The 27,533-nt window shown below is 44.1% G+C and overlaps 1 protein-coding gene across 2 annotated transcripts in view; it reads left to right on the forward strand.

Moving 5' to 3' along the window:
- Nucleotides 1-27,533, forward strand: part of LOC147463770 (187-kDa microtubule-associated protein AIR9-like) — a 203,495-nt gene that overhangs the window by 63,843 nt on the left and 112,119 nt on the right. For both annotated transcript variants that reach the window (XM_086490765.1, XM_086490756.1), the window contains exons 10-22: nucleotides 1,744-1,976; nucleotides 2,090-2,204; nucleotides 2,822-2,942; nucleotides 3,061-3,236; nucleotides 3,376-3,511; nucleotides 3,755-3,855; nucleotides 3,958-4,005; nucleotides 4,090-4,277; nucleotides 4,360-4,477; nucleotides 4,569-4,696; nucleotides 23,236-23,404; nucleotides 23,610-23,728; nucleotides 23,818-23,986. In XM_086490765.1, coding sequence (XP_086346891.1) covers nucleotides 1,744-1,976; nucleotides 2,090-2,204; nucleotides 2,822-2,942; nucleotides 3,061-3,236; nucleotides 3,376-3,511; nucleotides 3,755-3,855; nucleotides 3,958-4,005; nucleotides 4,090-4,277; nucleotides 4,360-4,477; nucleotides 4,569-4,696; nucleotides 23,236-23,404; nucleotides 23,610-23,728; nucleotides 23,818-23,986 — 1,821 coding nt within the window. The remainder of the gene's footprint in view (nucleotides 1-1,743; nucleotides 1,977-2,089; nucleotides 2,205-2,821; nucleotides 2,943-3,060; nucleotides 3,237-3,375; nucleotides 3,512-3,754; nucleotides 3,856-3,957; nucleotides 4,006-4,089; nucleotides 4,278-4,359; nucleotides 4,478-4,568; nucleotides 4,697-23,235; nucleotides 23,405-23,609; nucleotides 23,729-23,817; nucleotides 23,987-27,533) is intronic.

The following is a 27,533-nucleotide window of genomic DNA, read 5'->3' on the forward strand; positions in this document are numbered from 1 at the left end:
TTTATACTCAAAGGAGGACATTGGGCCAAACCATTCATTAGGGTCCTAAAGAAGCTGGCAGGGTGGCTAGGCTCCCACATCCACAAGCTCTGCTTCCTAATTTGACTATGGATTCCAGGAGGATCTACAAAGCACTGCCACTGATTGCCAGTCTGCCCAGCCACATAGATATAAGTCCCAGTCATAGAGCAAGAATCAACTTTCATATGTTCATAAGGTGATCTAAAGTCTCGTGCTATTGTAAAACTCTTACTCTGATTATGAGCTAGCAACGGGCTTTCCAGCTTGAAATTCGCGAAGTAAGCGTCTTGGGAGAGGGGTGTGTGAGGATCTTGGGCCTAAGGAGTAAATGTCCATTCTCAACAATGTGAGGCAATCACACCTTGGGAATGATATGCTGTTGATTTGCAATGTATGCTTTTAATGTGTTCTAGTGTCTACATACAAACATTTGAGACATGGTCCACAGTGGAATGGAGGAGGCTGGTCTAGAATCTCAGGTTGCTCAATCAATATGGGTATGGTGTGCTAATTGTCCGTCCTTTGCGTCTCAGACCTAGTGCCCTTAATTGTTGTCTTGTATGAGAGCATTAGGACCTTATGGATAATGACCTGAATGGAGGGATCATCTAGCACGTTTTGCCATCACAAAGGAAACTTTCTTTTATATTGCGAACAATGTTTTATATAGATTTTCAAACAAGATAAGTAGGGTTGGTATTCTTCCCAGGAAGCCAAATTGCATACCAAAAGAAAGAACCTTGGTATATTTGAGGTTCCATTGAAGTGTCAAATCTATGTTAAAAGGGGCCAATGTTAAAAAGTAAGGGGTTCTGTGAGGTTTGTTGAAACTCTAGTATCTTGCTGGGATCATCCAAAAATTGCTTGTGAATAAAGTCTTAAAGTTTGACTTCATGTGGAAGACTTCTTGTCCGCTACATAAGGATCCATTCATTCTAAACGGAACGTACGGTACATGGATCCGTATGTATGGATCATACCGTACATGTGTACGTTGAAAAAATTACAATACAAAATCATACATGTATTTGACCATTAGTTACTCTTAAGAGCTGGCATGTTCTATTGTCATCTGCAAAAGGCCATGGGAGCACCTTGATAGGGACCAGTGAAGGTGATGGCATGAACAAGAAAGTAGACATTGAATGTGGAGAAAGGATTATGAGGAGTGGTGAGCTCACAACTTACATTTACAAATAACAGGACCAGTGCGAGGAGATGATGTAAGGCTGTTGGCGGGGAGTAAGGTTGCAGGAGATGTGCAAGGAGGAAAGGGGCTGACGGAGAAGAATGGGCACTTAGAGGATGGAAGTAAAGTCGGGCCTATTGTAGTTGAGCTGTTTCTGGATTAACAATAATCTGTACTCTCTTGCATGAAATATATTGACTATAATTCATCCTTTTGAAAGAAATTTTGTATAATGATATCTTGGTTGCATCGTTCCACACCAGATAAACTTCGTTGAAATTTATGTGTGTGTAATCCTTTGCTTGCCATGGTGGAGGAACTTGTTACCGTGAGAAATTAGGTTTTTGACTCAATGTAGTGTTCAGCATCTGACTGGAGCAAGAATCTAAAAAGTTCTCATGAATCCTTCGTCCTAACAGCTTACAGAACATATGCTTCATTTCGGAATATTAGGTTCTTGACTCCATGTAGTTTGAGAATCTGACTGGAGCAAGAGTCTTGAGAGTTCTCACAAATATTTTGACCTTACACAGAATCTACGCTACAATTTCTGGTGGCACAGTGGAGGGATAGACTTCCCCCGGGATTACGTGTGAAAAGAGCTGTCATAGATTCACCTTCGGAGGAGGATTGTTGTTCGTGTTGCTTCATACTAGAGAAAGAGACTGGAATACTAGAAGATTTCAATGTGATTTTGACTTACCAGTGGTTTTTGGGGGATAAAACTGCAACCAACTTTTTGCCAATTGAAGGTGCGATCACAAAGGTAAAACAAATTCGAAATCAAATTTCGTTCACTCTTTTATTTGATAAACTCAAGCTTTTATCAACATCTTGTCTCTTGTGGTCTATAAGCTTTTTGTTTGTGTGAGTTTGCAGACTTATTGGCCTAAGCGTCAAGACATTGGCCGGTGTTTGAAGGTGGAGTGTAAGCCAGTCATACAGGGGACAGAATTTCCCTCTATTTTTGCAATATCAGGACCTGTTACTGCAGGTGATATTTCCTAGAAAGTATAGCCTTTGTATCAATGGGTGAATTGCACATTGAGAGTGGTGCATTCGATCAAAGTTTGCTCATCATGAGAACAGTTCCATGCTTGAAGATGCCTCAAAGATCTGCTATATGGTGGGAGTGCATGTTGATTGCTTGGTTGTTACACTGTTGTTTATCCATATGTTGCTGCTCTTTGTGAAATTAGGAAGCAAAGAAGCATTCATTAATGAAGTATGTTTAATATATTTTCCATGTTCAATACTTTCATGCTCTAGTCCTTGAAGCTGCGTAAAACCATGCTTAGACAGTTGGACAGGCAATAGTGATGCATATGTCGTTATGCTTGCTTGAACTAGCAAGTAGACAGGGCATTCATTTGTTTGTCAATTTTGTTAAATTTTTTTCTCTCTTTCTTTGTCCCATGTTCCATCGTTGTCCCTTCAGTCTCATTATCTGCTATTCGAGACTTGATAAAAGATGGGATAAACTGGTTCATCTGGTTCATGCATGATGAGGGAATTTCTAATTTGTTTGACAACATTGAGAGTTCTCTTTCCTGAGTGATTTTGCATTATCATCATTGGTCAATTTGTAAACTAAACTTTATTAGTTGGCAGGAACTGGCTGTCCTAAGGTCTTGTCTCTTAGGGTGGATGGTGAGCTCATTGAAGGAAGCAGTATTCGAGCTTGTGCCGAGGTTGCGTGGTGTGGTGGAACTCCAGGGAAAGCTATAGTCAGGTACTACCTACCTCGGCCTCTTTTCAGCATCCAATCCTGTGTTTGAGATTGTTTAGTTTGTTGAAGTCCAAGTGCTATGTTCCATTATCTGATTATATTGGTCCTGTCTTATTTGAAGCTGGCTTAGACGACATGGTGGCAGTAGCCCTGTGGCAATTATGGGGGCTGAAGATCATCAGTATCAACTCACTGTGGATGATGTTGGTGCAAACCTTCTTCTTATGTATACTCCTGTAACCGAAGAGGGTGTGAAAGGAGAATCACAATTCGCTACTACGGCACTAATACAAGCAGGTGAATCTTTTATGCATGGGGTGCATTCCTGCTTTTTTGTGAGAATTGTCACCTTCAACTGGTTGTGGTTGAGGAAGACAGTTTTGTGAAGTTTTACACACACACACACAATTTTTGTGGTGTTTTTCCTTTGCAATAGCTGCACCTCGCGTCAGGGATGTTCACGTGATTGGTCCTTTGGTTGAGGGTGCAACAATCAAAGCCGCAGGAAGATATTTTGGAGGGAGAGAAGGAAAGAGCGTGTTTGAGTGGTTACGAGAAGATGTCCAATCTGGGTAAGTTGATTGTGGGTAAGACGTGCAAAACAAGCTTATTAACTTAGGAAACTCTTCATATTCGCATCGATAACCTTTATTTAATGTGCAAGAGGGCCGTTTTTGACTTTTTCTCTAGCATATAATTGACAGCAAGCGTGTTCTATATGCTGTTGTGGTTTTTGTACAAATTTTTGTCTGAGCTTGCAATGCTGCATCGAGAAAAATTTCATAAAATCCACTTTTGTTTACCAATTCTCTCAGGAAATTCAAGCTGGCTTCGAGAGGAACAGTTGAGTACTGTCTCTCTAAAGATGATGTTGGCTTGCGCTTGATGTTCACGTATACTCCAATAAACATCGAAGGTAGTGCCCAATATCACGTTGCAGTTGTAGCTGCATCAAGGTTTGATGCGTGCAAAAAGCATGATTTTTGGAATTACTTATTTTCAAATTCCTAATTTTCAGGTATTCAAGGAGACTCCGTCTCTGCAATCACAAGCAAGGTTCTGGTTGGTATGTAAATTCAAAAGCATGTGGTGTAGGAACTCGTCTGAAAGTCGGTCACATGTATCTGAAAAGTTAACTTTTTATAAACAGCACCTCCAAAGGTGACACAGCTTAAAATCCTTGGAGACATCAGAGAGGGTAACATTGTATCTATCAATGCTAGCATAGTAGGTGGCACGGAGGATGCAAGCAGAGTTCAATGGTTCAAGACATTATCTGCAGACAGCTCTTTAGAGGATGTTTCTCTGGAGGCTATCAGCAGCTCAAAAATTGCAAAGGTTTTACTCATTGAAGAATGTAGTGAGGTACTGTAGGCACTGTCTCTATTGTTGTGAGTCAAGCGTTGTGATTAATTGACAGGACTTCCGCATTCCAGTTGGGGCTGTTGGGTATCACTTGGCAGCAAAATATATACCAGGATGTCAAGATGGAGAATATGGCGAAGCTGTGTTAGTAGTTTCAGAACATGTGGTTCAAAGTATGTAGGGGAGCATTATGTCTAGGTTATTGTAGACTGTTGGTGTGACTTTGCTGAAAGCTTTTTCTTTTGTATATTTGTGTGATACCAGTGTTACCACCAAGCTTGACCTTTCTTTCTGTGAATGGTGAAGCAAAAGAGGGGGAAACCTTGACTGCATCTTATGGATATGTAGGAGGTCATGAGGGCAGAAGTGAGTACAATTGGTATCTCCATGAGGTAGCTTTTTTTTTTGTGCTTTCATTAAAATCAATCAGAGCTATATCCTTTCTGCATTCAGTCGCAGCATGCCATTCTTTTAATTGATGGGTTTTCAATGGAGTTGTTTGAAAAATACAGTCTCTCGTTGCTATCTGAGTGGGTTCATCATTTTGACCTGCCATTTAGGGTATCATCTGGCTATTATAAATTGATCAGATTTTGAGAAGAGGTGATATCTAGGGTATTATGTGGCTACTGTAATCACTTCCGGTGAGGGATCGGACAGAAACAGAGAGAACACTACAATCTACACACTTGACAACACTTTTAGTACTTCAAAACAACTTGCATAACTGTAGAAGAGGAGAGAGAATCCACGCATGAGACACATAGTGGCGGAATTCTACCCCCAGAGAGCAATGGCCCCAGAGCGTGGCACCCCTTTTTGGTATTTCTTTATTATTGCTTCAACAAGGTACAACTCCTCTGCTTCTCCTCTGCTTCTCCCGTGGTAGAATGCCATAGAGAGACCCCAACTTACATATTTAAAAGACCCTTGGCCCAAAATCAAAAGCACTACATGAAAAGCGGGTGTTCTAAAAGCTGGAGGCCCAAAATCATGCTGCCACGTGGCAGGCCCTGCGAAAATCGCAGGCCATCCATACAGCTGCCATGTATCATGTTCTCTAGGCAATTTTTAGTCTTGTGTGTGTGTGTGTGTGCGCTTTTAAAAATTTAGACCCCTTGGCCAATCCTCTATGTGTGTGTGTGCAGGCGCGTTGGTCTACTTTTAATAATTTAGGCCCCTAAAGGTTTGTAAGTTATTAGGGGTTAGGATTTTTAACCCTAACCCATTTAATATTTGAGGCCTCTCGGCCGAACTTTATAAGTTGGAATTCCTTCTGTTTCTTCTTCTTCTTCTAGGCTTTAGCCCCCTCTGCCAGAATTTGCAAAACCTAGTCAAGTTAGTCCAAGAACCGAAGGTCACTCAGATGAACCTAATGCCATGGAATGATTACATATGCAAATACAGTACATAGAGAAACGGATCACGGCATAGAGGATTCTGGCTTTGACAAAGGGATTGGCATGGACCACCTTTGGGAGAGTGAGTTTGTGACTGCCAGACGAACGGATTGATCCAGTGTGAACCCAACTGTAATTGTAATTGCCCGTCCCATGCAAGTGACGATTTAGCCTTGCTACATGTTCTTGTAGGTTAGCAGCAACTAAGCTTAGCCCAAACTTTTTGCAGAGACCGAGGACCGGTTATCTCTTGCACCGCTTCGCAAAATCTAATAAGCCTATAGTAGTTGTCACGGGTGTTAGGGTTAGGGTTTCTGTGTCAAGGTCATAGACGCATCCGACGGACTCTGGCCTTGGTAATGACACATGGTAGAGACACGGGTGGCACAGGTGGTAGTCTAGTGGACACCATGGGGAGATCACCACCATCATAGTTTGAAGATAGAAGTAGCTAGAATCTCAGGGATATTTTTGCTAGCCATTGGTGGCTCTTTAGGATCGTGTATATGTGTAGTTGGTTCTAATCGTCATATGCTTCATCTACTTGCTATGGTCTAATGTCTTGAGTCGTGTGTCTTGTGTTCAACACTGTACATTTGCACTCTCCTTGCACATTGGAGCCTTGACACCCCCATTGTACCTGTGAGTCCTGGGCTTGGAGTTGAGTGTGCCGCCAACGAGAGTCTGTACTGGTTCCATGCGTTAGTCGAGCTCCATTGAGTTCTAAGTGTTGTTGTGTCTTTGAGTTGCTCGTTCCATTGCTCTATTGTGTTTTCTTTCTGTTATGTGAGGTTTCATGCATATTGCATTGAGGAACACCCGCAATAGGGAGCACGACACACTTTTCTTGCTACAGGTGCTCTCATTTTTGGCACGCACGGTGGGACCTCAACTGAAGTCTCACTCCGTTGAGCATTTAGTGTACATGGTCGAGGTTTATGCCCCGTGCCTGGACTAGTCTGCTGGTCTAGATTGGCCTCGACCAGCTTGGTCTAGACCACCTTCGCCCTCGTCCAACTTGGTCTAGTCCATCTTTGGCTCGTCCAACTTGGTCTAGCTGGTCTAGTCTCTCTCGCACCTGTTTAGTTGGAGTGGTCTAGCCGAGTCTAGCCTGGTCTACTCAAGTCTGCTCCAATGGGTCTAGGCTATCCAGCAAGTTCAAGGATCTTCGCGCCAAGAGCTTGGGTGGGTTTGTTGCTATTGCAAGACACATACAAGGGAGTCTAGAGATCAACAAAGCCTACTACAAAGCCCTCTGAAGTACCACAAAAGGCGCCAGACTTTTGTGTTGAGTAGAAGTCCCCCAACCCCGCTACCCCTACCCTCTCAAGCATCTCTCCCGACTACCTTAACCAGCTCCTCACCACCCTGATCACCTTCCATAGTACACTTCCCACCAACTGTGTTACAACGGGCTCTTGAGCAACATTCTCTTAAACAGGCAGCCATGGATGAGCTGACAAGCGTTCTGGCTAAGGTGACTGTTAAGTTTCTGACTTTCAAAGGACTCTCCACAGAGGATGCAGACGACTATGCTAGGAGATTTGTATCCCTCTGCAGGGGTCGTGGCCTCAACAAAGAAGACATCTACCTAGTGCTCCTTTTGTCAACATTGGATGGCTTAGCATAAAATGGTACAGTCAATTTGCTGAGAACCACTTTAAAACTTGGGCAACTCTGAGGCGACACTTCTGTGAAGCTTTTAGACCAAGTGACTTCCAAGAGAAGGTTCTGGATGAGTTGGCAAACTTATTGCTCTAGCCAGATGAAGCTTTTGCAGAATTCATGACAAGAATGAAGTCTTTGGTTGCCAAGCTTCCCAAGCAAGCAAGAGAATTTATGGTCAAGAAGTGTGGAGAAGGCTCTCCGCAAGACTTCTCAATAAAAACTACGAGAGTCTTCAACCTGAAGCAACTCTAGAGGAGTTTGTTGTTACTGCTACTAGGATAGAAAGGGCAAGGAAGCTATTCAACGACCCTCACCCTCCTCAAGTATAGACTGCCTTAGTACTCATGGAAAGTCCATGTGATCCCTTGATTTCTTGTCGCAGGGAACTAGGACTGAAGTTACAACGAGCTCTTTAAGAGAAGAGATCCTTTTCTCTTCGACAAGAGAAGTCTCCACATCAAGAGGCTTTGGACCAGATCAAGCGGGAGCTAGAAGAGCTCAGGGCTCAACAAGAGTCTAAGGCTATGGTTTGGTGTAGCTCATGTCGCTCTTTAGGGAATCCTCCACAGAAATGCCCCCTTCGAGCTTGTTGCCACCTCTGTGGAAAATCTGGACATGAAGACAAGGATTGCTACTACCTAAAGGGATTGCGGCAACTGCAACAGCGCCTTGCTCCTACTCTTCAACAAGGCTTGGCGCCTGCATCCAACATGGTTTCCTCCAATGGCCATCCAAATTACATGCCACCTTTGCTGACTACACCTCCTATGCAAGGTATGCAGAGCACTTTTCCATCTAAGAGCTTTTATCATGCTAATGCTCCCTCAGCCCCTCAGAGCTTCTACACCTCAGCCTCCACCTCCATGCAGCAAGAGCAAAGACCACCTCGTCCCTTGACTCGCCCATCCAATCTGCCCATTTTGTTCTACAGATGTGGGAATATGGGCACTACCAAAGCAGACGCCCCCTCCCTGAAGAGTCTCCTCCTTGCTGTCATTGCCTTGAGGCCAAGGATCACTACGACAAGGATTGTCCCAAACAATGCGCATCCACGTCTTCAGGTCCACGTCCAAGCCAACTGGATTTCACATCTCCTAAATCAATCTGATAGCAATTAGCACCATACCTCAACCGTCACCTTCTACTCGTGCGGTGGCCCCTTAGGACAAGTTCCGATAGGTAGAGAAGCCCATTGGTGTTCTCACTCGGGCCTAGAGGGAAGCCCTCGGTCTATGCCTTCCCACAAGTTCACCTTCCCCACCCACTATCTCACCGGTGAATAACCCTCTTCCAGAGGTTGACAAGCCATGTCCTAGTGCCAAGACGGGTTTTTATCTCTGCTCTCCGATATCGATGGGGCTTCTTGGAAGCATTCGTTGACCTACAATAGATCAAGGTATTAGTGAAGGAACTAGTACAACAAGAAAAACCTAAGCAGAGAATATCTTGAAGAACACTTTCCAACAAGTGTCGCTCTATGACATGCTTTGGCTAGATGCAGGTTTTCTAAGTGACACCCTTGCCGTTATTCAGTCACTTGACCTCGGAGCAAGTCCTAGTGGTGGGCACCTCCTAGGGCTGCCCTGAGGGTCCTTCATGATTTCCTATCCCGCTGTGCCTCTACCCGATTATAGGAGTCCTCGTTTAACTATGTCTATTTGTAATAGGGGATGCCGGATTTGGCATCAACCTGATGCCTGAGTTCACAATGTTGGCCTTAGGTTTGCAGCCTACCTGACCTGCCCCCTTCACAATTACGTTGGCCGACTAGAGGACAGTCTACCCATTGGGCATAGTGGAGAAGGTGCCTCTGCAGGCACAAGACTTCATTTTTAGTTTGGATTTTGTTGTGGTTCGTCTTCCCCACGTTGAGGGAGGATTTCCTTTGCTCATCAGTCGACCATGTCAGTGATTGGGGCAATGACACCACGTGGATATATACTCTTGGCTCCTCAATGAAACCCATTCGCCTTGAAGGAGACATGGATCCAGTGCTGCATCATAGTTCTTTGTCTGTGTAGTCCAACCCCAAAGTGGAACAACCTACTCCACCTGACGGGCGAGAGGAAGACCTTTTTGAGTGGTTGAAAGCTACCAAGTCTTTGCCTTGTTATGGGGCCTCTATTCAATCTTTGTCGGAGGATAACCCATTTGCCAACGTCCTTACAGTAGCTGGCCCTAATGTGCAGCCTAGCCCAGATGCAAGGGTCAGAGTCAGAGAGTTTGATGCTTCATATGCTCCTACAGTAGCAGCCTTTGGGTTTGGCGAGCCCCTAAAGGACCATGGAAGAGGAAAAAATCTCGTGTACAAGAGTTAGCCCAACCCTCGACCTCCTGTGTGTTTGAGGAAAAAATCTCGTGTACAAGAGTTAGCCCAACCCTCGACCTCCTGTGTGTTTGATGAATTACCCTTCAATGAACTACCCTCCTCTGCGTTTGATGAACTCCTCTGTGTCTGATGAACTACCCTTCAACAAGCTTCCTCAAGGATGGCCACAAGAAACGGCTCATGATGTCTCTATGCTTCAAGAAGCGACAACCTCTCCACCTATAGAGAAATCTTCAACAGTGCCTAGATATTGAGCCCATTACTCGATCCGTCCTCTCTAGACAAGGTAAAAGATGTCAACTTGGGCAACTCTGACAAGCGTTCTTTGGGCTGCATGGATGTGAGATCATCTAGTGTTGCTAGACCAGGTTCCTACAACAACCTGGCAAATGCTGAGCAGACAGACATATTTTCCGTGGCCTGTGTCCTAGAAGAGAAGATTCGCATCTTTCGAATCGATAGAAGAGTCAAGCACTGTTGATTTTACAAAAAGTTGGCTTGTAAATCTTCTGGCAAGACCAGTGATTGTACGGCTCATAGATCCTATTGTCTTGAATCTTCATGGGAGATTGCTTGCAAGGGCCACAAAGGGCATGTTTTTTCAAGCCTAACACAAGTCAGCTTAAGCTCCATCCACCAAATGCTGTCTGTGAATTTTTCAAAGAATACTACAAGGTTTTTGGAGTACCTTGTGAACTCACAGAAGAACTCTCGCCACTATTCTCTTCCCTTGGCCCTACCCACCCCCTCTCCCCCCTCGCCCATACCCACCCTTCCTCGCCCCTACCCTCTCTTACTCGCCCCTACCCACCCCCTCTCCCCCCACCCCCCTACCCACCTTCTATCTCCCCCGGCCCCTACCTACCCCTAACCTCTCTTCCCTTGCCCCTACCCACCCCCTATCTCCTGCCATGCCTCTCTGTCACAAATGTGATGACGTGGTTGCTTAGTGCACACACACCCTTGTGGCAGGCTGCCAGCTGACGTGGCACTGCAGACAGTGTGACATGTGGTAGGCCGTACAGAGTCCCGCGTTTTGCAGCGCCATTGGCGGCGGAATATACGGCAGGCCGCGCCAGCGTTTGGGCGATGCTTTTTTGCTACGCGATCTCAGATAGAGAGATAGCTTTTGTTGCTTTATTTTCTACGCAATTGCAAGAGAGAGAGAGCTTTAAATTTTGAAGAATCTTAAAATTGCAAGCCTATTTTTAGGCCAGTTTTTTATGGGAAGCTTTTTATGGCAGCTTTTGGCATCCCTTGTACTCCCTAAATTCGTGGGCAGGGCCTCATAACTCAGAGCATCTGGACGCAGAGTCTGAGTGTGAGGGCACCTGCCCACACTCTTGTACTTTGAACTCAGATTAATACAAAAAGAAATACCAAAAGGGGCGCTAGTCTTTGGGGCCAATATCTCTAGGCACGGAAGTCTGCCGGGCCAGTGTCAAATAAATTGTGAACTGTGAACTGTTTTGAAGTGGTTATTTGGTGTTGTCGCGGTAGATTCTTGACTTGGAGTGTCCAAGTCTGTTAGAGTGGTATCACAGCACGGCCAATTTCTCTTCTACAGGAAATCCAATCCCCAATTTTTTTCCGCGGCACCTATGGCTTCAGACAAGGATCAGTCGACTCCCTCTGCATTCGGAGATGCGGGAAGGGTTCACAACGAAGATTCCGGCAAGGAGTATGACCCGCCTCTGCCTACTCAGGCGGAGCGTCGAGAGATGGAGTGTCAACGATTGATCGGCGACGCAACAAAGATGATGCTTAATTTTGCCAAGGACTCGAAAATGGTAAAATATATGAGCAAGACCTCTTTGGAGGAGGTGCACACGCAGTGGCAGAAAACCACAGAACCACCCCGAAAACCCGCTTTCAAGAAACCTCCTACTCCCAAGAAGTATACAGAGAAGAATTAGAAAAGGTGGTTGATGCACGAATTGCTCAGCTTTCTAACACGCAGAACAAAGCTAAAAAGCAAGGCAAAAATCAGAAGAAAGTCACTGAATTCCTGGGCTATTTGGGTCATCAGTCTACTTTTGAAAAGGCAAGAAAGCAAAAGAAGGGTGTTCGATTTGAAGGAGTACCCAATTCTTCTTCTTCTTCTTCTTCTTCTTCTTCTTCTGACAGTTCTTCTAGCTCATCTGACTCGAGCGAAGAAGACCAAAAAGGCAAAAAGCGAAGCAAAAAGCAACGCTTCGGAAAGGGCAAGAAAAAGGCAAAGAAGTCTAAATCTCGCCCCGTGAGTGACAGTTCTACAGAGGACTCGTCTACAGACAGTTTAGACTCTGACGACAACAACTCTTATGCAAAGAAGAAGAATTTTTATAAAGCCAACCGGTATGACTTTCTAGAAGACAAAAGCAAGAAAGTTCGAGAGTTTAAGGAAGGTGGACAGTCAATTAAATTTGACACGTTTTTTGGTTATAGAGAGCTTCAAAGGCTTTGTGTTTTGTACAACAGTTTGACATTGCTTTCGCGAGAGGGCGTTACTCAGAGCACTCTAAGATTCGGAGAGTTGCCTCTTATTTTAAGGGGAATGCTCGAACTTGGTTGTCCACCCTTCTATTAAGCAAGATTGCGCCAGTTAAATGGCTGAAATTCAAGAGGCTTTTTATTTCTTCTTGGCTGACTCGAGAGTATGAACGTGATATACGAACTGCTTGGAACCATCTTCGGATGACCAAGAAAGATACAGTGGACGCTTATTGCGAGAGAAAAAGGAGCTCTTTTTTACCCGCCTCTTCATTTAAGAAGATCTCGTTCAAGGAACAGATTGAGCGGTTTACCTTGGGTCTTCCTACAGAGATCCGAGATCACTGCTTGGAACAAAAGTCAGCTTCTATTCAGGAGTTGATGAGTCATGCGAAACGGGGTTTTACCATTCACTCAGGCAGTCTGACCTACCCCACCGATGAGATCATGACGCAAAGAGTTGAACAGACTTCGACAAATGAAAGTAGAAAGAGGAAGAGCAACCCAGAAAAGAAAGATGCACGACCCAAACTCACTCCTCAGGAGTGGGCTCGCTACATCAGGGAAGGGAAATGTTTTGGATGCGGGGAAACTGGACATATCTTCGCGAAGTGCCCTAAGAAGGCACAGAAAGAACAAAACGACAAGGACGACGAGAGGCCTGAGAGTTCGAGAGCAGTTGAGGAAGGTGGAAGAAAAGGCAAGATGAAAACAGGACTGGTTCAAGATTGTGTGGGTACCGATCCCAGCACGGTGGACGAGAGTACAGAACTTTGCCGAGCTTGGGCAAAGTGAAAGACCAAGAAGCCCTGATCTTCTTTGATGGAGGAGCCAAGGCCAATTTCTTTTCACCGGAATTGGCGGCGGGGCTTGAGATCACTCCCGATCGGATGGGACCACTTGTAAAGGCAGTTCTAGCGGCACCCCGCAGGGACGTAGCCATTACACCTGTCATTGGCAAACTTCGGTTGCATTGTCAGGGGTATTTGGGACATGAGGACTTTTACATAATGCCTTTGGAAGGTTGTGATGTTCTGTTGGGAATTCCCTGGTACCACAAGAACAACGCCGTGGTCGACTATGGGGCGAGGAAAGCGACATTGACCACATAGAAGGTCAGAACCATTGTACTTGACATTAAACTTAAGGGTGAGTCTGTCCCTATTGTATTGGCTTCGGCCATTTCAAAGTCAATGAAATCCAGTCTGTTTGTTTACTCGATCTTTATGAAAGAGTTGAGTGATGAAGATAGGACAAATATGTATGAACTTGATAAAGAACGCCAATATTTTCTCCACTCTCATGCCGATTGCTTCTCAGAGGCCTGCCAAGCGAGTTACCACCTGTTCGTCCTAAAGATCATACCATTGATATGATACCTGGAAGCACACCACCGAACCGGCCACCTTATCGTGTGAGCCGAGCACAGAACGAAGAGATTATGAACCAAGTGAAAGACCTCTTGGAAAAGCGTCTTGTCAAGCCTAGTACTTCACCGTATTGCTCTCCAGTGTTGTTGGTTTTGTAGAAAGACGGATCTTGGAGAATGTGCATCGATTATAGATCTCTCAACAAAATCACCATCAAGAACAGATTTCCGATTCCTAGGATCGATGATATACTCGACAGATTATAGGGATCCTTGTGCTTTAACAGGATTGATTTGAAGAGTGGATATCATCAGATCCGAATCGCGCCGGGAGACGTCTACAAGACAGCCTTTTGGACGACTTTTGGGTTATTAGAGTTTTTGGTGATGGCTTTTGGCCTAACCAATGCTCCTACGACATTTAACCGGATGATGGATAGGATTTTTCGAGAGTACAGGCTATTTGTTGGCACTTTCTTTGACGATATCATTGTTTTCTCCAAGAATGAGGCAGAACATATCTTTCAGGCATTACGAGATCACAAGTTAGTGATTAATGCGAAGAAAAGTGAATTTTTCCTATCAGAGATACACTTTTTGGGACACATTGTATGAGCAGCAGGAGTGTAAATGGATCTGGCCAAGATAGAGACTATCCGTCATTGGCTCGATTTGAAGAATGCCCATGAAGTTAGAAGCTTCTTGGGCTGTGTTCGTACTACAGGCGGTTCATTCAAAAGTTTGCAGAGGTTGCTTCCCCTTTGCGTATCTTGACACAGAAAGGAGTCCCTTTCTCGTGGTTGGGGACCCACAAAGGTGACTTGGAAAGAGAGATTGACTGCGGGACAAGTTTTGACTTTGCCGGACTTGCAGCATTCATTTGAACTATATTGCGATGCTTGTGGTCGTAGTCTGGGTGCAGTCTTAATGCAAGAAGGCCATGTCATTGCTTACTAGAGCCCATTGTTCTCAAGGCCGGAATTGACAACACAGATTTATGAGAAAGAGCTTTGGGTTATCCATGCTCTTACTCAGTGGAGGCACTACCTACTCGGAGCGGATTTTACTGTCTTTACAGACCATCAGAGTTTGCGCTGCTTCTTGTCACAGAAGCAGCTATCAGAAAATCATATGCGGTGGGCAAACATCTTGTCCCAGTTTCACTTCTAGATTGTCCATGTTCAGGGACAAGAATTTGGTGGTAGATGCTTTGTCTCGGAAGCCGGTTGTTCTGGCTATTTCCGCGATACATCATAGGATCTTCGAGGATATGGTTGACCAGTATGCTACGGATCCGGATTTTGCAGACGTTTTGACACGGATACGGGATGGGGAGATAGTAGCGGGATATTCCATTCGGGATGGCTAGTTAATGAGGAAAACCATGTTGTGTGTTACACAGCCGTTGAGGGAAAATGTTATGACTGAATGCCATTGTCCGCCTTTTATGGATCACCGCGGCATTGCTACCACCATGAAAGGGGTAGAGAGATACTTCTTTTGGCCGAGACTCAAGAAGGATGTGGACGAGTTTGTGCGCAGTTGCTTGGTATGCCAAAAGGTCAAGTTTGACAGACATAAAGCACAGGGATTGTAGCCTTTGCCCATACCCACCCGCCCATGGGAAAGTATTGCAATGGATTTCATTTTTGATCTTCCGAGAACACAGAGTGGTCACGATGGTATCTGGACTGTTATTGACAAATTTAACAAGCAGGCTCATTTCATTCCAGCGAAGAAAACAATCAAGCCGGATCACTTAGTGAGATTGTTTGTGGCCGAGATTTTCAGATTACATGGCATGCCTGAGATGATTATGTCCGACAGGGACCCCAAATTTACGAGTTTGTTTTGGTTGGCAATTTGGGAGAACATTGGCACGCGGTTGCTGTTCTTGTCATCTTTCCACCCGCAGACTGATGGGCAATCTGAGATTGCCAATATAGTGGTTTTAGATTTATTGAAGTCTTATATTGGATCAGAAGACTCAATGGGAAAAGTATCTACCTTTGGTGGAATTTGCCTACACCAACACGATACACTCTTCGACGGGGAAGGCGCCATTTGAGATTGTTGAAGGTGCTGCGAAGGTTTTACCCTTCCTAAACACAAAAGATAAGATTTTTGAAGCTGATGAGTATATGTGCGACTTAGACACGGCTTTTGCCAAGGTCGGCGAGGCTTTGCAGAAATCTCAAGAACGACAGAAAAAGGTAGCGGATTGCCATCGTCGCGATTTGAAATTGAAGGAGGATGATTGGGTGGCTCTTACGTTTTGAGAAGGCACGCCTGAGAAAGAAAAAGGGAAAGGAGAGGCATCCGGAATATGAAACTGATTTGTTCTTGACTTGTTTTTTAGTGCAGGAACTGATAGACGAAATGAATGCAACATTTTGGTCTAAATGATCTTGAATAGACATGGTTGCAATAGGGGTTAGTCAATAAGGCATCTATGAGGTCCCGACTGGATCTAGATGCGATTGCTAGTTGCATTGCCGATAAATCACGGTCTAAGATCCGAATGAACGTTGAATGTCCAGTGATGTCTTGTGATGTCGTGTGATGTGACTGTCCATTGGTACATGTGCTAGATGTGCGTTCCTAGTACGTAGGTACTAACAGTCAGTGTCTGCTAAGGCAGTTTATGGCTTCTGTTTGTTTTGCAGGCGTAATCGAGGGCGATTACAATGCTTTCAAGAGGGGGGTATGTCACAAATTTGATGACGTGGCTGCTCAGTGTACACACACCCCTGTGGTGGGCTGTCAGCTGATGTGGCACTGCGGACACCGTGACATGTGGCAGGCCGTACAGAGTCCCGCGTTTTGTGGCGCCATTTGCAGCAAGCTGCGCCAGCTTTTGGGTGATGCTTTTTGGCTACGCAATCTCAGATAGAGAGAGAGCTTTTGCTGCTTTATTTTCTACGCAATTGTAAGAGAGAGAGAGAGAGAGTTATAAATTTTGAAGAAGCTTTAAAATTGCAAGCCTATTTTTAGGGCAGTTTTTTATGGGAAGCTTTTTATGGCAGCTTTTGGGGCTCTGCATTTGGCATCCCTTGTACTCTTTAAATTCGTGGGCAGGGCCTAGCTCAGAGCATCTGGACGCAGAGTCTGAGTGTGAGCACCTGCCCGCACTCTTGTACTTTGAACTCAGATTAATACAAAAAGAAATACCGAAAGGGGCGCCAGTCTTTGGGGCCAATATCTCTAGGCACGAAACTCCGCCGGGCCAGTGTCAAATAAATTGTGAACTGTGAACTGTTTTGAAGTGGTTATTTGGTGCTGTCGCGGTAGATTCTTGACTTGGAGTGTCCAAGTCTTTTACACTCATTCTTGCATCTGATCCAATTACTTGCAACTTTATCTATCCCATCTCTTGCACGTTTGATGCTGTTAAGGGGAGCACAAAGGCCACAACACATCACTCAATGTTGTGGCCTTTGTGCTCGCACATGGTTCTCTTTCTTTAAGCTTTGGTTCTCTTTCTTTACACCGTGTACTTATCCCCAATGTTCTTGCAGAATCGCTGCATAGTCTATCACCACTCTTATGGGATGGTGAGTGCTCTTGTGGCCGGCAACCTGTAACAAGGCTAAAGTGCACTTGCACTGGACAGGCAGGTATAGCTATATATAGTTGGTGTGCGCTTCACATTGGACGGACTCTCGTTTAATAGTGACACGTGGCAGAGACATGGGTGGCACGAGTGGTAGTCTAGTGGACACTGTGGTCAGATCATCACCACCACAGTTTGGAGAGAGTCGTAGCTGGACTGTCTGGGATATTTTGCTAGCCGTTGGTGGCTCTTTATGATTGTATATATGTGTAGGTTTTTTTTTTGAAGGAAAGTGGAAGTAAATTGAAACAGAAACTTAACAAGTACAAGATCCCACAGGGTATATATGTGTAGTTGGTTCTAGCCGTCGTATGCTTCAGTTACTTTCTATGGTCTAGTGTCTTGAGTCGTGTGTCTTGTGTCACTGCACATCTGCACTCTCCTGCACATTGGAGCCTCGACACCACCATTGTACCTTTGAGTCCCGAGCTTGGAGCTGAGTGTGCTACCAACCAGAGTCTGTACTGGTTCCATGAGTTAGTCGAGTTCCTTGACTTCTGAGTCTGTTGCTGTGTCCTTGAGTTGCTCGTTCATTGCTCTATTGTGTTTTCTTTCTGTTACAGTGAGGTTTCATGCATATTGCACTGAGGAACACCCACAGTCGGGAGCACGACACACTTTTCTTGCTACAGGTGCTCTCATTTTTGGCACGACACGCTCTTCCTACTATAGAACACTAGTCCATAAGAGTAAAAAACGGTTAGGGTGCATGAAAGGTGGCGTATTGTATTTGATAGCAATTTTAGCATTAGTTCGACGGGCACACGTTTACACTAATTTTAAATTAATGGTTTCACACAAAGTTTGAGGGATTTCTTTGAAGTATAGTTTGGTTTGGAATCTCATTCATGGTTGTATAAGGAAAATGCAATATATCTTCATTCCCTAGACAACGGAAATCCTGAGACAATGAGCTTCTCAACTGCAAGAAAGTGTACTTTAGGTGGTTGCACATGGCCGCTTACTGGGAACCCTTGAGTGTTCAGGGAGCTTGCAAAACTGTGTGACTTCAAAGCATCTTTGGAAAGTGTCTAGATTACAGGCTCTTCTAAACATCGATGAAGGTTCTGTTTCGCTTTAGTCACCTGGAAATCTAGAAGGATACAATCATTTTTGCTAGAAGATTAGCAGTTGAAGGAAAAGCATGCCTTCAAAACACTGATGGATGGAAACTTTTGGTCTCTCTTTGCACAAGCATGAGGTCTGAAAATTGGCTCTGCCAAGTTGCATAAAAAATGACCTTCCTGACCACAATCTGAGGTAGGCAACAATCGATTGTGCATGAAGGCCAATGTTTCTTCCATTCGGGCTATCCATAGAAGTTAGTGTGGTCGTGCATCAATTGCTACAATGGAGTTTGGTCAATGTATTGTTTGTTACTTTATGCCATTGCTTTTATGGTCTGTGAAGACGCTTGCATCAATCAATTAAAGGAAAATTCATCTAGCACACAATATTAGCTTGGATCACTTGGCAAGACGTGGGCATGTCCAAAAGCAGCATGTGGAGCCTGTGGCCATTGAGTGGAGAGTCAGCGTCACTATTTGTGGGACTGCCCCTTGGCACAACAGGTCTGGCTTCCGGTTCTTCAGCTGATGCCAGCCCTCTCCACAGCTTGACAGTACACTTGGGGCGGTGCAGCCTGGTCCACTCTCACGGGCCATGCACTCCATTTTGAGTTGGCTTCCACCAGCAGGATGATAGTGATTCAGGGGGGTCGACTTACACTCCAGCCTGCCACAGAGCTCATCCCCTAGGAGTGGTGCAGTGAAAGAGCGTGGTGTTGGGAGCTCGCTGACACTTTGGTTCATCTGGCAGGCCCGTTGCTTTCGCATCTTCGAGGCTCGCCCTGTCCCATTGGCAGAGACTGTTCGTGACATTTGGCTGGAGCTGGTCCATACACTCAAAGGTCAGTTTGAGAGACTCCAGGGCAGATCTCACTGCATGCGAGAATGCCGAGAGGCTTTCTTGCGACTTTGGCGCACAGGGCCTTTCTTCACCATGGGTCAGGGCACACCTAGATGGCACTACTGGCCACCAGTGTGGCTCTTTCCTCCTCCCATCTCGTGATCTAGCCTTCATTGTACATACTTTGTTTCCTCACTGGGAGAGTCTCCCCATGTTTCTGTTGTAGCCCGGTTGTTGTAGCCTTTGGGCAGTTTATTAACTAATGGAAGGATCTTTTCTTGCAAAAAAAAAAGACGTGGGCATATCCGAGTGTATAGGTGGAGCAATTCTTTTAGACACTACTAGTATCGTAAGATTCTGCGCAAATTTTCTGCCTTTTGAGATTGTGCTCACCTGGTCAGGTTTGGCCTTTCATTTTATTGAATAGGTGTTTTACTGAGCAGAGAGGCATGCAGATAGGCATCTTGGGGATACAATCTTTACTTTCAAGCAACACTTGAAATTGTCCATCTTTCTTTTCTAAAGCAGGAACTTGAAGCATCACAGAACTTCGTTCAATCCATAGGGTGGAAATCTCTGAATAGTTATTGTGATGCGAGTTCATTGTGGATAGCTAGTTTAGCCACTTCAAGGATGATTATTGGCCGCATTAATTGCGATATGCCTAAACAATTCAAGGGGATAACTTGATTAGGGTATCGAAACTGGCCGGCACTACTTGACAGGCCGTTAAGAAAAGCGCACAGACTTGATACCGCCTAACGGGTAGAGACAAAACGGCTAGGAGGGGGGAAGCGTAGAAAAGGAGAAGGCAACAAAGGGAGGCAGACTCGCACGGATGCAGGAATCCTATCCCATAGGATCCACCTCTTCGTGCTTCTTCTTTTTCAGCAGCTATACCAATTGCTTCTCCAGAGCTGGATAAGGCTTCCGAGTACTTTATTGCAGCTTCATGTAGTTAACGACACAGGAGGAGAATTTCCCACCTCTTGGACATGGAAAAAGGTATCTGCTAGGAGATGTGAGAGATTGAGAACCAAAATTGTCTTGGTGTTTGATTGTATTTTTTAGAACTTTTGGATTGCAACTCTGTGAGGACTGTGCCCTTGAGATGTTGAGGTTTGTAGAAGATATTTAAATCAAAACTTGAAAACAATTGAGGAAGAGACACAATCACCTGCACAGAGGACAGTCCTCTTGAGAATATTGGCCTTTAAGGTAGATGCCCTTGGCTTGTCTTTATTCCAAATGTTCACAATAGTCTCAACAAACTCTGCGTTTTTGGATCAACTGTGTAAAAACTCCGAAATTCTGAATCAAGTGGGTCTATATAGAAACTGAGCACTTGGCGTTCTGTGTAATGTTAGGTTGCTAAAAAGAAGCTCAAAAGCAAATGATTTTCACAACAAAAGCATGATGCAAAAAGCATCTATGTAGAGAAAAAGCTGGCCGTACGTTATCTGGGAAAAGCACTCGTTTAGGATAAAAGCTGGCATGGCTACCACTTCAGCATGCCACATCATCATCAGCCGCGTCAATAGATACCATATTATCAGCCTGTCACATGCCCCCCTTGTAAAAGAGAGTAATCGTCCTTGAATTATGCCTATCAAAACAAAATCGACAGTAAAAATCAGTAGACACTGACACCATATTAGCAGACACTGACTGCATGCAGAGATGCTCACAGCTATCCTTTCCATAGTTCTTTATAGTGAACCGGTCTAACCAAGGTAATACACATATGGCGCACAGACTGCACTGACACCATATCAGTAGACATTGACACTGACACCATACTAGTAGACATTGACTGCATGCAGAGATGCTCACAGTGATATTGCCCATAGTTCTTTCTAGTGAACCCGTCTAAGCAAGGTAATACACATATGGCACACAGACTGCACTGACAACATATTGGTAGACATTGACACTGACACCATATTAGTAGACATTGACTGCATGCAGAGATGCTCACAGAGATCTCGCCCATAGTTCTTTCTAGTGAACCCGTCCAAGCAAGGTAATACACACGACACACAGACTGCATAACTAGTATGTAATGCATCTCGGTCAACCTTTTTGCACTGGACTCATTTAGATGTCTTAGTCATCACATCCTGGTGCAACATTTCACAATAAACTCCTCTACAGGTTCTTTCTGTGCTAGTCAAACTAAGATGGAACCATGTGTCCCTAGAGGATTTGTCCTCATAGACATCCAAGTTTAATTGTTGCGACAGATTTCACACGTCCAGGCTTTAAAACAGACACTCCAAACAAGTATATGCATCAAACAATTTTTCAACACACTAATCCAGTGATGGTCTGTGCCAGAGTCTTTTGTGCATTTTTCACATGAATCCAATGCTGGTTTGTGCCAAGAAAGTGCCTGATTACCTTGTTAGACTAACCTAGTAATGATTCATGTCAACATTTACATGGTTCCATAGTATGTCATATATACATACGTATCTTTTTTTTTTTGTTGAAAAAAGTAAGATTATATTAAAAAAGGTCAAGAGAGAAATACAAAGGACCCACAGGTGGGGGGTGGGACAGCCCCAAACATATACGTATCTTGCTCAACCATCCGTGTATGTTCTTCATGTGACACCTGAATTCATAATGGCTGGTGGTGATGGTGATGTGGCATATCCATGTGGAAAGGGGTTGCAGTTGCAACAAGAAGCACTGATCTTCTAAAAACAACGCACAAAAGCAGTCTATGGCCCAAAAATTGGAAAAGTGCGTGTCTGTAATTGATTCCAGGAGCCATGCTTTTGGGTGAGTTTCTTTTCACTGTGGCTTTTGGATTCTATGAAACGGTGCCTAGTGGGCTAGTTGTAATTCAGTTTTTGAAGTTTTGTAACCTCCACAGGTACATGGAACAGAAACGGGACTCGGAATGCGGAACGGTGAGAGGAACAGCCAACCGGCCACAGGGGGGGGGGGGGGGGGGGGGGGGGGGGGGGGGGGGGGGGGGGGGGGGGGAACTGGAACGGGGAATCAGGAACGAGTAAATGGAAGGGGAGGGTTAGAGGTCTAGTGGGGATAAATCTATCGAGAAGCAAAGATTCAATTTTCAACGGTGATGAGGCTACTGTAAAAGGGATGAATCATGAATATTACGTACAAAGCTCTTCAAAAACTGTCCATTGGCCTGTTTTTAATCTCGAACATCCAGGCGCTTGACAACCGGAGACACACCGGAATGCATTCTGGAATGGGTCTAGAACGCAAATTACAAAGGCATGTCACCGAACCTGCATTTTTGGAACGCCACTTGATTGGAATGCGTTTCAAGCACCGCAAGGGCCTAGAGTAGGTGCCTTGCTTGCTGAGTAAGCATTGTAAAGAGCGCAAGTACGAAGTTTTAGAGGTAACAAAATACTGCAACAAGCACGGTGCATGGGACCAGTTGTTACTGGGAAAGTGGTGATGTCACCACTTGAATTTTGCAAGCGTTGCAGTCTTTTGATTATCTATGCATTTATTATCTTGAAAGTGTGAGGTTTGCATGGATTTGCAAAGTTTAGTCCTCCTTGTGTGTGCTTGGATTAAGAGTTTTGGCGTTAGATGTCATCTGATGATGATGTGGCAGTTTGATGACATGGTTGATGGTGACGTGGCACTGCCCATGTACAGGGTTAACTGGTTGTATTTAATCTTCGGCAAACCCAAGAAAGCATTGTAGAAAAGTAGGCTGAGGCCCTAAAATTGAGATCATTGGGAAAAACGCCATGTGTGTGCTTATGATTTTTTGTTGCCCAGCTTTTGGGAGAGTTTCTTTGTACCTGATGGCTGTTGGAGCCTACAAAAGAGTGCTGAAGGGGCAAGTTGCAATCCAGCTGTTGAAGTGTTGTGGTGCTATACAAGTGCACACTCTTTAAAGATAAAGAAATATAGCAAGGGGCACTGTGTTTGGTTCGAGTAGTCCACTAAGTGGTGGTCTTGCAGCTCGGGGTTGTGCAAGGTTAAATTTCACCAATCACCTTCTGTGCTGCAAATGTTATGTTCCCAGCTGTATATAATTACTTTATACCGGGGGAGTTGATTGTCACCTTCTTCATTGTTGTAACTGACAGTTATTTCTTTACCGCCAGTTAATTGAGTGAAATTGAATGCTAGTGGATGTGTGCGATTGCTGACATGCCTTTTGTCGTTTTCAGGATGAAAGTGATCCTGGGATCTCTGTTACTTCGGCTTGTGGCCTATTACAGTACAAAGTTACTGCAGATGCGGTTGATAAGCTGATATCATTTAGATGTACACCTGTTAGAGAGGATGGTACAGCTGGAGAATCCAGAAGCACCATGATGCAGGATTATGTGCAGCCAGGTATGTTCATGCACTCACGGTGATAAAAGGCTCTCTATATGTCCTTGCCCTACGTAAGGCCTTGCCAAAGAGATTGTTATCATGCCCTCATAAGACCCTAGAGGTCGAAATGCGTTAGCTACTGCTCTTCTTTTCATTTCTACTCCTTTTGATCTCTCCTTTAGGAAAGTTTATTTATTTACAAACTTGGTAATGTTTGCTAAAGGACTCCCAACACTGGCGTCTCTTGAAATAACTGGAGATCCAATTGAGGGAGCAACTTTACATGTCGACAAAAAATATTTGGGGGGTTCTGAGGGATCGTCAAAGATACAATGGCTTTTGGTGAGCTTATATCGTTGTAAAAGCTCAAAGACTTTAGAACAAGTAGTTATGTTCGTCAATTTCTCCGTATTATCGATTTTTTTCTGCAGAAAATGGAAAATGGGCTGAATAGCAAGATTCCGAATGCTATATTTTCAAGCTACAACGTTCGCAAGGATGACATAAACTGTTCAATCTGTGTCTCTTATGAGCCTATTCGTGCTGATGGTGTGAAGGGTGCAGCTGTTGTGTCCGAAGCCATAGGTCCTGTTGTACCTGGTAAATTTAGAAATTTGTTTTAGTTTTTTATTGCAGTTTGAATCTGTTGTTATTGAGTGTGGTCCAGTGCTTGTTATGGTATACATGAGATACTTTTCTACGCTCGTGAATAGATTTTGTTTAAGCTCAAACTACAGCAGTTACTTTGCAGTTTATTGACAGAAACTCTGTTTTTATGGCCCCTTTTTCCTTTAGTAATGCTTGTACGCTTCAGCCTTGTAGTGAATTTAATAGCCTTAGCATAGTTGTGCTGTCACAACTTTGCTCCGACCAGTGAGTAGTTTTGTTTGTGCACATAAACAATGCTTCAGATTGAGCACTTTTAAATAGGCTCCAAAAGCGCTCCACTAAAAAGCTCACCCCGCGTGGTGTGTTTTTTGGTGCGAGGGGTTTGTATAAGGTGCTTTGATTAATACAGTAGCTCACAGTCAACTGTCAAGAAATGGATCCTTTGTTTTAACACAGATTTTACACACATGAGGCATGTTGTCCTTGTGGGCCTCACTAAAGGCTACCAAGTTTTAATCAAGTATTAATGGCCTGTTTGGGTTGGGGTGGAAGATTTTCCCTGTACATGGAAACATTTGTTTCCTCTCTTAGCTTGGCAATTGAGGAAAGTTATTTGTCCTCCCAAAGTGGATGCTTTTACAAACAGATTTTGCATTTCTTATGGGGTACATGTGTGCCTAATCGATGTGGCATGTGTGTTAACTCTGGGGATCCTTTGATTGGAAAACCTCTTTTCAAGTTAAAATGTAATAAATTTACTCGTGCTTGCTTCCATTGTGGTAAACTTGGTCACATGCAGTCCGAGTGTCGGGAGTCTGTGTTGTAGCCTTCTTTGTTGGGAGTTCCTCCATCAGATTCTCCTGCATTGTGAATGTCCGCAAACGTTGGCAATGCCAATAAGGCAAAACAATTTCTTCCTGATCACCCGTTAAATGTGCATGACAAAGATAAAGAAAAATTACACATAATTTTACCTCCATACCTGTCAGCCAACTCTACTGGGAATTATCCTGCTGCTCTTCTATACTCAGGAAGGCTGGGCACAATCTTAATATCCAGAATACTGTCTCCTGAAAACAATTCTGTTGAGAGATCATGGCTATGTTGCATAACAATAAATCGATTGATACCTGGAATAAAATGGTTATTTTGTATAAGGATGCCTTGATCAATTTAGCTGAGACGCACTCTTATCATGAACCTTCTGTTATGCAGCAATCTCATGAGGCTTCTATTGATACTGATGTGCCCATGGGTACTTAGATCAGTTTTATCTTGTCATATGATATATATGCACTTTCGTACAGAAGCATAGTCTTCTAGAATACATGACATACAGTGTGTGTGTTTTGTGTAACGTGCACAAATGACGCATTCTTTTGCAAAGGAATGGTTGTGTCAATGAGAAATGGCACATGTCGATGCTTCATAGCAAATGGCTCGATCATTTGTTGCATGATAATATAAAATCAAAGATGCTTCTTTGGATAAAGATGGCCAATGCCATTAATTAGTGTCCCCCAAGATCGCTGTTACAGTGTGAATTGATTCCCATTATAACACCTTTATTATCATGAGGGATTGAACATTAAGGTCTATGTTATTCAAGGAAAGCGTGTTGAAGCTTTATTCTAGGAAGGTAGATTTATCTCAAGGGGGACCACGTGTTGAAAGTTAGTAGTTAACATTGGAGGATGCAGCACGGGGTCAGAACTCATTTTTGTGAAAGCTATGGGGGATAAACCATTGTGGAATTAGAGAGCTCAATACACGATGTAGAAAAGATAACTTGCTTGATTGATTAAAGAATTGAGAGATATTACAAGCTTTGAATAGTGGCCTATGTACGCTCAAGGTGGAGGAATGGAATCAAGGAGTGGATGGATATGCACCACATATGGTAATGGCATCAATTAGCATGTGGCTATCAAGTGTGTAACTTGTGTTTATGGAATGAGTAGCATATGTGTGAGGTTATAGAGTTCCATGGGGAAAGAGTGACTATACACATAATGGTGCATGCTTGAATTTTAGGGACTGTCTCGCTATGAGTGTAAGCTAAAGGCTTACCCCAACAAACGCCCATGTTAGCCGAAGCTTACTCGAACGCCCCCTGTAGCCGAAGCTTACACGAGAAGCATGGATTTTAATCATGGAGCCTAATATGGGTTACATTGGGTAACTACATATGGCTTATAAAGATGAATCCAATGCAAGAGGATAGTGTAGGTCTTACCTTCAAACTATGTTGTTTGGGATAATGTCTGAACTTTGTAGGTGGCCTCATCTTCTATCCTTACTTTACCTTGCAATTTGGAATCTGGAGGAATTTGGTGATGATGGTGCACATAGCTTTGAAGCTGGTTTGGTGCATATAAATGGTAGAGGCAAAAAAGTAAAATAGAAGGGTCTTACCATGTCATTGGGACAAGCAATTTTTATCTCTTTTGTAGACATTTAGTGTACATGCTCATGGGTGCAATGTGAGAGCTTTGATCACTCAAATCGTTGCATACATTACAATCATATCCAAAATTGTAAACAAAGATAATTGGAGCCATTGAGAAGGAGGAATTTCAGCTTTTAAATTGTCACTCTAGTGCTCTAAAATTTGTGGAGTTTAATTGTAAACAAAGATAATTGGAGCCATTGAGAAGGAGGAATTTCAGCTTTTAAATTGTCACTCGGATGCTCTAAAATTTGTGGAGTTTAATGCTTGATGTTCTTTGGAATCTTCTTGTTGCCGTGCGATGGAAACCGGTGCCCTAGTGCCAATACATTACCAATGGGGAGGACCCTATGAGGCCAAGGAGGTAGTAAGTTACCGTGGGAAAGTGGCCTTCAATGGAGTGTATTTTAAATAAAAACCAAGGGTTACAGTGGGAACAACCGCTCGAGTTTAAAGGGAAAACCAAAAATCTACAAGTGATCGCAAGGCCGTCAAGGCGAGAGGAGTCAGCGCGGGCAGCTGAGTAATGACGGGCGAGGAGGTAGCAATTGGTAGGCCACCCGGGGGTGACGAGAGCAGCGCGTGGGCAGGCAAATGAAAATGATTGCGTGAATCTGGGAAGCTGGTGATGACAACGGGGTAGTATGGTGATGAGGTGGCGCTGCAGTTACTGGTAGATGGTAATGAGTGTGTCTCTCCAAACAATGGCGAGGCTACGTGTGGATGGTAGCACAGCATGAGAAAGCATGTGGTTGTCTTTAGCAATGGAAGCTTCCAAAGCTTGAAATGTGCACGATTTAATAAAAGGCCCTTTTTGTTTTGTCCTCGAAGTGGTTCCCACCACTACGTGCGCGTCCACATACACTTTTTTTTTTTTGTAACTCAATTTGATTAATTTACTAATGGGTACCCTCGAAGCGAGGAAAACCCACTGAAAGGGTCATATACAAGGGGAAGAACACAGAACTACTTAGCTGTAGAGAGTAGCTAGAAACATTCATATGAAAGCTGATGTATCTCTACGGTGATATCATCAACTTCCAAAGCAAACCGTAACGATTGCCTAAGAGAAAGCTTGAAGAGTGGGAA

The sequence above is a fragment of the Adiantum capillus-veneris genome, chromosome 2 (genome assembly GCF_014529385.1).
Source record: "Adiantum capillus-veneris isolate H3 chromosome 2, ASM1452938v2, whole genome shotgun sequence".
Classification (NCBI taxonomy): Eukaryota; Viridiplantae; Streptophyta; class Polypodiopsida; order Polypodiales; family Pteridaceae; genus Adiantum; species Adiantum capillus-veneris.